Here is a 10,922-nt window from a genome sequence, read left to right on the forward strand (position 1 = left end):
ATACCAGTGCAGGTGGTGACACTGTGCCGATGCTGACACCATGCCCTCAATGATGCCCATGCCTATGGTGACACCATGCTGGTGACAACACCATGACCACAGTGATGCCCATGCCCACAGTGACACCGTGCTGGTGGCAACACCATGTCCACAGTGATGGCCGTGCCCATGTCGACACTGTACTGGCAGAGCCATCATGCCCACGGTGACACCATGCTGGTGGTGACACTGTGCCCATGGTGATGGCCGTGTCCATGGTGACCCTGTGCTGATGGTGACGCCGTGCCCGCAGGCCGGCCGGGAGTACTCTCCCGCAGCCACAACCTCGGAGAATGGGGGAGGCAAGAGAAAGCAGAAGGAGAAGGAGCTGGACGAGCTGAAGAAGGAGGTGAACTTGGTAAGGAYGGGGGTAGGGGGACTGAGCGGGCGTGGGGACACAAGGCGCAAGGCCAGGGGGGCCGGGGATGGGCACAAGGGTGGGTGTCAGGGCCCCTGGGAGGGCAGGTTGGGGGGGACACAGGTGCCACCCTGCACCAGGGACCGGGGAGCAATGGGGCGGCGAGAGGAGGGATGGACACACGGGGGATGGAGAGTGGGTGAGCTGGACAGAGGGATGGGGGGACAGAGGGCAGGGCAAGCCCCAGCGGGGAGCTGGAGGGGTGGACAGGGGGGGACAGCCCCGGGGTGGCCCCTGCCCTGGGCCGCTGTGACCCCGGTACCCTCTGCCTGGGCAGGATGACCACAAACTGTCCCTGGATGAGCTGGGCAGGAAGTACCAGGTGGATCTGTCCAGGGTAAGATGTGCCCGCTGTGCCCACCATGTCAGGCATGTCCCCCTGCCCCAGACACCCTGCCCCCCCAACCCATCGTGTCCCCTACCCCAGGCACCCTGCACCCCCGGAACCACCATGTCCCCCTGCCCCAGATACCCTGCCCCCCCGGACCCGCCGTGTCCCCTACCCTGGGCAGTGGTGGTGCTCAGAAGGGCATGAGGCCACCCGGGGGTGCTGGTCATCAGCACCCAGGCTGGCACCGTCCCCTCGCCCGCAGGGCCTCACCAATGCACGGGCGGCCGAGATCCTGGTGCAGGATGGCCCCAATGCCCTCACCCCGCCACCCACCACCCCCGAGTGGGTCAAGTTCTGCCGCCAGCTCTTTGGGGGCTTCTCCATCCTGCTCTGGATCGGCGCCATCCTCTGCTTCCTCGCCTACGGCATCCAGGCTGCCATGGAGGACGAGCCAGCCAACGACAACGTGAGGGCACCGCCGCGGTGTGGGCAGCCCTGGGGGGGGCACAGGCATCACGGGGGTGCGGGCACCGCGGGGGTGTGGGTGTTGCAGGGGCTGTGGTTGTTGCAGGGCTGTGGGCATCGTAATGCCGTGGGCATCACGGCAGTGCAGACACCGTGGGATCCCGGACATCGTAGAGGTGTGGGCATCACAGGGAACATGAGCATCATGGAGGTGCAGGCATCACAGGGGACAGGGGTATCGTGGAGGTGCAGACGTCGTGGGGGACATGGGTATTGCGGAGGTGCAGGCATTGCAGGGGACGTGGGCACCGTGGAGGTGTGGGGACCAGCTGGGCCACGTGTCCCCAGCATGGGGCGTGGGGTGCAGTGGGCACAGGGCACGTGCCCACCTGGAGTGTGTGCCAGGGACACCCTGACACGTTGCCTCCATCCCCAGCTCTACCTGGGGGTGGTGCTGGCTGCCGTCGTCATCGTCACCGGCTGCTTCTCCTACTACCAAGAGGCCAAAAGCTCCAAGATCATGGACTCCTTCAAGAACATGGTGCCACAGGTAGGACCCATGGGTGTCTGCACCCAGGTACCCCCCCCCACAGCACCCCTGGGCCCTCGTGGGTGCCCCATGGTGTGGCATTGCCGATATCCTGTGTAAAGCCCCAGGGGAGGTGGGTGCCTCGGGGATGGCACTGCCCGAGGGGTGGGCCCCCACCAACAGGGCAGGACTGGGGCGATGACCGCATGGAGCCCAAGGCATGGGTGGGGGGGGTCCTGGTGCCCCGCTGGGGGGTGGGGTGCCCGTGCCACCCCTCAGGGCTCCCCTGCACCCCGGCAGCAAGCACTGGTGATCCGCGAGGGCGAGAAGATCCAGATCAACGCGGAGAACGTGGTGGTCGGGGACCTGGTGGAGGTGAAGGGGGGTGACCGGGTGCCCGCGGACATGCGCATCATCTCCTCGCACGGCTGCAAGGTGAGTGGGCACTGGGCACCCRTGCTGGCCCGGGGTGGGCACTGAGGATGACATGGGTCCTGCACCAAGCCTGGCACCGGGTGGGAACCAGGACTGGCAGGGGGTGGCCAGTGGGACTGGGGGGGGGTCTTGCCAGCCATGCCACGGGGCATGAGGTGGGGTGCAGATGGAGACAGCCGTGCTGCCCGGCACCCACCCGGCACCCATGCCCGTGTCCACTGCGCCAGGTCGATAACTCCTCGCTGACGGGCGAGTCGGAGCCGCAGACCCGCTCGCCCGAGTTCACCCACGAGAACCCGCTGGAGACCAGAAACATCTGCTTCTTCTCCACCAACTGTGTGGAGGGTGAGGGCACCCAGCGGGCACTGGGCGTGGGGTGGGCACCCGGCACTGGGGGGCACTGGGCACCTAGTGGGAGAGGCATTGGGAGCCCTGGGAGTCCCCAGGCACCAGGTGGTGCCCCCAGACCCCCAATGTCCTCAGTACCCCTGGGATGGGCGCATGTCCCAAATGTCTCTTGAGTCTCCTGGATAAGTGGGTGCCCCAGTGCCCTGGTGCCCCCAATACACCTGGGATGGGCACATCAGCTGATTCCCCTCATGTCCCCAAGGCCCCTGGGTCCCCTAGGTGGGTGGGTGTCCCCAGTGTCCCCCAGTGTCCCTGGGCAAGCAGGTGTCCCCAGGGTCCTTGGTGTCCCCTGGGCAGGCGGGTGCCCTCAGTGCTCCTTGTGCCCCCAGGGCCCAAAGTGGGCACATGGCCTTCATGCCCCAATATCCCCTGGGTGTCCCTGATGTCCCCTGGGTGGGCAAATGCCCCCAGTGCCCCTGGGCAGGTGGGTGCCCCTGGTGTCCCCTACATGGATGGGTGTCCCCAATGCCCTCTGGGTGGGTGAGTGGGTGCCCCCCAAGCCCCGGCACCCAGTGGGGGTGCATGACCCACGCCCGTCCCCACCAGGCACGGCCCGAGGCATCGTGATCTCCACGGGGGACCGCACGGTGATGGGGCGCATCGCCTCGCTGGCCTCGGGGCTCGAGGTGGGTCGCACGCCCATCGCCATGGAGATCGAGCACTTCATCCGCCTCATCACCGGCGTCGCCGTCTTCCTCGGCCTCTCCTTCTTCATCCTCTCCCTCATCCTCGGCTACACCTGGCTCGAGGCCGTCATCTTCCTCATCGGCATCATCGTGGCCAACGTCCCTGAGGGGCTGCTGGCCACCGTCACAGTAAGAGCACTGGGAGCACTGGGAGAGGGGACTGGTTATACTGGGAGAGCAGGGTGCTTGGGAACACTGGGGCAGCAGGTCACTGGTTATACTGGGAAGGTGCAGCAGAGGTACTGGTTATACTGGGAGGGAGGTGGGGCACTGGTTATGCTGGACAGTGCTTGGCTGGCCCAGGTGCTGGTGCGCTGGGCAGCACCCGCTGCCGCCGGTGGTGCCCGGCGATGCCCGCTGACACCCCTGGTGCTCCCGACACCCATGGGTGCTGCCGTGCCAGGTGTGCCTGACGCTGACGGCCAAGCGCATGGCGCGCAAGAACTGCCTGGTGAAGAACCTGGAGGCGGTGGAGACSCTGGGCTCCACCTCCACCATCTGCTCCGACAAGACGGGCACCCTCACCCAGAACCGCATGACCGTGGCCCACATGTGGTTCGACAACCAGATCCACGAGGCCGACACCACCGAGGACCAGTCGGGTGGGTGGCTGGCATGGCGTGGCGCCYGGGCACCCCTTTCCCTGGCACTGCCTCCCTGGGCACCCTCTTTTCCCCGGCACCCGCCTGCCCTGGGTGTCCCTTCCCCGGCACCATTTTGCCAGGCAGCCCCATCTCTGCCTGGGCACCCTGCTCCTTTCTACTGCACCCGGATGTCACTTCCCTGGCACCCTGAGCCCTGGGCACCCCCTTCCCTTGGGCACCCTGGTCCCTGGGCACCCTCTTCCTTGCTCCTGCACCCAAACATCACTTCCCTGGCACCCTAATCCCTTGACAACTCCTTCTCCTGGGGTCCCCTTTCCCTTGGGCACCCTCATCCCTGGGCACCCTCTTCCTTGCTCCTGCACCCAAGCATCACTTCCCTGGCACCCTGACCCCTGGATACCTCCTTCTCCCGGGCTCTCCTTGCCCTGGGCACACCTTCCCCTGGGCACCCTGATCCCCGGGCTACCCCTTCCCTTGGGCACCTTTCCCTGGGGCACCCTGTCCCCAGGGGCACCCCCTTCCCTGGGCACCTCCTTGAGCCCCTGGGGCTGGAGGCACTGCCCAGGCTGAGCTGGCCCAGCCGGAGGAGGTGGGGGACACCAGGGGGGAGCCCCGGCACAGCTGACAGGGACAGGGCATCCCGCAGGTGCCACCTTCGACAAGCGCTCGCCCACGTGGGCAGCCCTGGCACGCATCGCTGGGCTCTGCAACCGCGCTGTCTTCAAGCCGGGTCAGGAGAACATCTCCATTTCCAAGGTAGGCAGCCACCCGGGTGCCACCGGGGTGGCCCCAGCGCCACCCGTCCCTGCCATCACCCGCAGTGCCCGTGGCAGCACTCAGTGCCTCTCTGTGCCCCAGCGTGACACGGCGGGCGACGCATCCGAGTCGGCGCTGCTGAAGTGCATCCAGCTCTCGTGCGGCTCCGTCAAGAAGATGCGGGACAAGAACCCCAAAGTCACCGAAATCCCCTTCAACTCCACCAACAAGTACCAGGTGTGCCCAGGGCGGGCAGGACCGTGGAGCCAGCCCCAGCGCCTGGCAGGATGCCGGGTGCCGGTGCTGCGGGTGCATTGYGTGGGGCTGGGAGTGGGACAGCTCGTTCGGGGAGCAGGTGCCGGGAGGACCGGGGTGCCGCCGCCCCTCCAAGCACCGTGCCTGCTCGGTGAAGCCGGTGGCACCCCGCCAGCTGTGCCCGGTGCCACCCRCGCCTGCTGTGCCCACAGCTCTCCATCCACGAGCGGGAGGATGACCCGCAGGGCTACCTGCTGGTGATGAAGGGCGCCCCAGAGCGCATCCTGGACCGCTGCTCCCGCATCCTGGTGCAGGGCCAGGAGGTGCCGCTGGACGAGGAGATGCGCGAGGCCTTCCAAAATGCCTACCTGGAGCTGGGCGGGCTGGGCGAGCGTGTCCTAGGTGAGGGCACCYGGCCCAGCGGGTGCCAGAGCCACGGGGGGGGACAGGAGCAGGGAGACCTGGTGGGCACAGGGCCATGGGTGGTGTGGGGACATGGGGGACAAGGGGGCATGGGGATGAGGAGAATAGAGGACATGGGGGCACAGAGGGTATGGGGACACGGGGGCATAGGTAGTATGGGGGGATAGGGATATGGGGACGTGGAGGCTTGAGGACACAGGGCAGAGGACATGGGGTATGGAGGACATGGGGGTCCAGGGCCATGGGGGCTTGGGGACACAGGGCCCATGGCACACAGGGAGGAGGGGGGATAGGGGACATGGGGGACAGGGGACAAGGAGGCACGGGGACAAGGAGAATGGAGGACATGGGGGGAAAGAGGCATGGGGACACAGGGCAGAGGGACATGGGGTATGGAGAAGCTGGGGACACAGGGCCATGGGGACTTGGGGGTATGGGGGACAGGGGACATGGGCAGACAGGGGGCATGAGGTGATACGAACATGGGGGCAGAAGAGACATGAGGGACAGGGGCCTGGGTGACATTAGTGAATAGGGGCAAGGGAGATGGGACATGAGGCACCTAAGGGGACATCAGGCCATGGTGGGGCACAAGGGACGTGGGGCTATGGGGGAAAGGGGCACGGAGGCTGTGGGGCAGGTGAGGGGAAGGTGAGTGTGTGTGTGGGGGGGGGCCTGCCACGGTGCCCGCCCTCGCGTCACCCGCCGGCGCCCACCAGGTTTCTGCCACCTCTACCTGCCCCCGGACAAGTTCCCCCGAGGGTTCAGGTTTGACGCCGACGAGATCAACTTCCCCACCACCAACCTGTGCTTCGTGGGGCTCATGTCCATGATCGACCCTCCCCGCGCCGCCGTGCCCGACGCCGTGGGCAAGTGCCGCAGCGCCGGCATCAAGGTACAGCCCCGCGGGCAGGGCGCCGCGCTGGGGGGGACCCAGGCGTTCAGGTCGGGCCCATGGGCTAGCCACCGCGGGGCCAGCGCTGCCAGGGGTGGGCAGGGGCCAGGCGTCCTGCTGCCCTCACGCCTGCCCCCTGCTGCAGGTGATCATGGTGACCGGAGACCACCCCATCACGGCCAAGGCCATCGCTAAGGGTGTGGGCATCATCTCGGAGGGCAACGAGACGGTGGAGGACATCGCTGCCCGCCTCAACATCCCCGTCAGCCAAGTCAACCCCCGGTAGGTGACAGCGGGCATGGCACAGCCCGGCAGGAGGGCAACGAGACGGTGGAGGACATCGCTGCCCGCCTCAACATCCCCGTCAGCCAAGTCAACCCCCGGTAGGTGACAGCGGGCATGGCACAGCCCGGCACGGTGTGACATGGCACAGCCCAGCACAGTGTGACACGGCACAGCCGGGCACAGTGTGGCATGGCCCAGGCCGGTGCGGTGCAGCCCCGGCGCAGCCCAGCCTGGTGGCCGTGGCCCCGCGGGTCCCGGGTTGGCGCCGCTGAGACGCGCCGTGCCCGCAGGGAGGCCAAGGCCTGCGTGGTGCATGGCTCCGACCTCAAGGACATGACGCCGGAGCAGCTCGACGAGATCCTCAAGAACCACACGGAGATCGTCTTCGCCCGCACCTCGCCCCAGCAGAAGCTCATCATCGTGGAGGGCTGCCAGCGCCAGGTGGGTGCCCCGCGTCCCCCTGCTCCCCTGGCCGTGGCGGGCCCACCACGGGGCTGGTGGGCACCTGCATTGCTCGCCGCGGGTGGGCACAGCTGGGTCCCCCCATCCACGCACCCCCACGGCGCCCTGACCCCCCCCCCCCGTGCCGTGCCAGGGTGCCATCGTGGCGGTGACAGGTGACGGGGTGAACGACTCGCCGGCGCTGAAGAAGGCCGACATCGGCATCGCCATGGGCATCGCCGGCTCCGACGTCTCCAAGCAGGCGGCCGACATGATCCTGCTGGACGACAACTTCGCCTCCATCGTCACCGGCGTGGAGGAAGGTCGGTGCCCACCGCAACGGGCGATGGGGGCACCGGCAGCGCCGGGTGTCCCCATGGCCCCTCCCCACCTGCCACGGGCCACCAGCCACGTGGGCCGGGTGCCACCACCACGCTGGCGCCCGCCCGCGCTGGGTCAGCTCTGCCTGTCCCTCCCTGGTGGCGTCCCCGGGGGGCACCCGGTGACCCGCTGCCCTGGGGCACCCCGCAGGGCGCCTCATCTTCGACAACCTGAAGAAGTCCATCGCCTACACCCTGACCAGCAACATCCCCGAGATCACCCCCTTCCTCCTCTTCATCATCGCCAACATCCCGCTGCCCCTGGGCACCGTCACCATCCTCTGCATCGACCTGGGCACCGATATGGTGAGGTCCTGGGGGGGGACGGCGGGGCGCGGGGACGCCGGTGGGGCGCCCAGCTCACCCACTGCCCACCCAGGTCCCCGCCATCTCCCTGGCCTACGAGGCAGCCGAGAGCGACATCATGAAGCGGCAGCCGAGGAACCCCAAGACGGACAAGCTGGTGAACGAGCGGCTCATCAGCATGGCCTACGGGCAGATCGGTGAGGGTCCCCTGGGTGTGCTCACCTGGGTGCCCCGGGGGACATCAGGGACCCCCTGGGGACATTGGGGCACCCGCTGGTGAGACCAAGGGCACCCTGGCCATCCACTAGAGACACCAGGGCACCCTCTTGTGAAATCAGGGCACCCTCTGGTGATACCAAGGGCACCAGGTGGCACCTGAGGACCTGCTCATGACACCAGGCCTCCACCTGTGGCACCAGGGAATGTCCCCCTAGCTGACATCAGGGACACCACGTGACACCAGCACACCCATTCATGAACCAAGGGCACCAACTGACACCTGAGGACCCACTAGTGACACCAGGGCACCCAATGATGACACCTGGGCACCCACTGGTGATACCAGAGCCACCAGGTGGCACCTGAAGACACACTTGTGATACCAGGACATGCACTAGTGACCCCAGGGCACCCACTGGTGATACTGGGTCACCAAGTGGCACCCAAAGATTCACTTGTGACCTCAGGGCACCCACTCATGTCACCTGGGCACCCACTCGTGACCCCCAGGCACCCTGCGGCATCCAGCTATGTCCCAATTAGCAGTGTCCTGTCCCCATGTGCCCTGGGGGACCCTGTGGGACAGCAGGGTACCAAGGGTACCGAGTGTCCCCAGGGACCCCAGATGGCCCGGGGCACCCATGTGGCACCGCAGCCCCAGGGACGGGCCAGGCAGGGGCTGAGGCACTTGGTGCCCGCAGGGATGATCCAGGCACTGGGCGGCTTCTTCACCTACTTCGTGATCCTGGCGGAGAATGGCTTCCTGCCCTCCACCCTGGTGGGCATCCGCCTCGCCTGGGATGACCGCTCCACCAATGACCTGGAGGACTCCTACGGGCAGGAGTGGGTGAGTGCTGTGCCGAGCCGTGCCAGCCTGTGCCGAGCTGTGCCGAGCCGTGCCAAACCATGCAAGGACCTTACCCCTCGCAAACCTTCTCTTGCTTGCTTGCCCACCTGCGGGTGCTCTCCTCCTCTTTTTGCACTCACGCACTGCCATGCACGCTCTCATGAACCTCCAGCCATGCCGCTCACCCGTTTCTGCACCCATGCACCCGTTTCTGTGGCTGTGCATGCACGTGCTGCCTGCACACCCCTGTGTGCACACTTGTGCGCTCGCACACTGGCCGGGCTGCGTGTGCCTGGGCACGGGCACCCTTTGCCATGCAAAGATTCGCGCACTTGCACGGTTGCATGTGGTGGCCACCCACACTTGTCTGCACTTTTCCTGCTGTGCAGAGCTCTGGGTTCACCCACCCCGTTCTTGCACGCTCACTGGCACACAACTGCCTCGTGCAAAGCTGCGGGCGCGGGGGCACACAGCCATGCCACCGGGCTGAGGCCACGCCGTGTGCCCCCGCAGACCTACGAGCAGCGCAAGGTGGTGGAGTTCACGTGCCACACGGCCTTCTTCGCCAGCATCGTGGTGGTGCAATGGGCCGACCTCATCATCTGCAAGACCCGCCGCAACTCCGTCTTCCAGCAGGGCATGAAGTGAGTCTCGGCCGTGTGCGACGCAGGCTTCACCGGCTCCCGGCAGGGGCGTTTGGAGGGTGCTGGGCCCACGGGTGCTGGGTCTCCTGCGTCGCACCAACGCTGCTGTCCTGCAGGAACAAGATCCTCATCTTCGGGCTGCTGGAGGAGACGGCGCTGGCGGCGTTTCTGTCCTACTGCCCRGGCATGGGGGTAGCGCTGCGCATGTACCCGCTCAAGTGAGTGCCCAGTGGGGGCTGCACCTGTGCCCAGGTCCCCCCCAGCTCCATGGCATCACACGGGCACGGTGCACCCAGTGCACCCACTGTGCCTGGTGTTTGGCCCCGCTGCACTGGCACCCAGGGCCCCTCTGGCTCCATGGCATCGCCTGGGCACCATGCACCTGCTGTGTCCTCTGCGGCCACCGCGCCTGCTGCGCCCGCTGCACCCTCTGCGCCCGCTGCACCCACCGTACCCAGAGCTCAGCCCCGCTGCGCTGGCACCTGGGCCCTCCCCAGCTCCACGGCATCACCTGGGTGCCGTGCACCCACTGCGCCTGCTGTGCCCACTGCACCCACTGCACCCAGTGCTTGGCCCTGCTGCGCCCACCCCCCAGGATCCCCCTGGCTCTGTGACACTGCCTGGGTGCCGTGCACCCACTACGTGCACTGCCCCCGCTGCACCTGCTGCGCCCAGTGCTTGGCCCTGCTGCGCCGGCACCCAGGGCTCCCCCGGCTCTGTGGCATCACGTGGGCACAGTGCACCCGCTGCACCCACTGCGCCTGTTGCACCCTCTGCACCCCCTGTGCCCACTGCGCCCGGTGCATCCGCTGCACCCAGTGACACTAACGCTGCCCCGCGCAGGGTCACTTGGTGGTTCTGCGCCTTCCCCTACAGCCTCCTCATCTTCGCCTACGATGAGGTGCGCAAGCTCATCCTGCGCCGCTACCCCGGCGGTGAGTGTCACCCGTGGCCCCCGGCACAGACCCCCAAGACCCCCCAGGGTGGGCAATGCCCCCCCCAAGCCCCCCTTGTGCCCCCCAACATGGGCATCGCACCCCGGGGGGCACCCGAAGGTGGAGGGTAGGGGATGCCCATGAGAGTGGGGGCACCCAGGGAGCTGGGGGGACACCTGGGGAGGCTAGTGGTGAGGGACACCCGAGGTGAGTTGGAGTGCCCCTGGGTGGTTGGAGCACCCAATGGGGGTTGGGGACATCCATGGGGGTGGGGGGATATCAAAGGGGAAGGGAGCACCCAAGGGGGTTTGGAGGCACCCGGGGCTGGTGGGGGCACCCAAGAGGTGGGGGCACCCTGGGACAGTGGGGGATGCCCAAGGGAACGGGGCGCACTGATGGGACAAGGGGACACCCAGGATAGGTGGGGGGCACCCACAGGGGCTGGGGGGCACCCCAAGGGGCTGAGGGGTGACCAAGGGGAATGGGGGACACCAGAGGGGTTGGAGGACACCCAAGGGGGATGGGCAGCACCCATGGGAGGGGGGATGCCCAAGAGAGGTGGGGGGGCACCCAAGGGGGCTGGGGAACTTCCAAGGGTGGGGGACACGTGGTGTGTGGGG

At 67.3% G+C, this 10,922-nt stretch overlaps 1 protein-coding gene across 1 annotated transcript; it reads left to right on the forward strand.

Annotated features, from left to right (window-relative positions):
- Nucleotides 1-297: 297 nt before the first annotated feature.
- LOC112962167 (sodium/potassium-transporting ATPase subunit alpha-2) lies at nucleotides 298-10,302 on the forward strand (the record flags this gene model as incomplete). The annotated part of the gene is made up of 21 exons (XM_026058106.1): nucleotides 298-397; nucleotides 735-794; nucleotides 1,051-1,254; nucleotides 1,690-1,803; nucleotides 2,083-2,217; nucleotides 2,445-2,562; nucleotides 3,172-3,440; nucleotides 3,715-3,913; nucleotides 4,563-4,672; nucleotides 4,775-4,909; nucleotides 5,140-5,329; nucleotides 6,070-6,245; nucleotides 6,391-6,527; nucleotides 6,821-6,971; nucleotides 7,126-7,294; nucleotides 7,503-7,657; nucleotides 7,731-7,854; nucleotides 8,578-8,723; nucleotides 9,237-9,367; nucleotides 9,484-9,585; nucleotides 10,211-10,302. Coding segments are annotated over exons 3-21 (2,680 nt in total), but the record flags the coding sequence as incomplete, so codon positions are not given.
- Nucleotides 10,303-10,922: the final 620 nt, after the last annotated feature.

Source organism: Apteryx rowi, unplaced genomic scaffold (genome assembly GCF_003343035.1).
Source record: "Apteryx rowi isolate R43461 unplaced genomic scaffold, aptRow1 scaffold_1429, whole genome shotgun sequence".
NCBI lineage: Eukaryota > Metazoa > Chordata > Aves > Apterygiformes > Apterygidae > Apteryx > Apteryx rowi.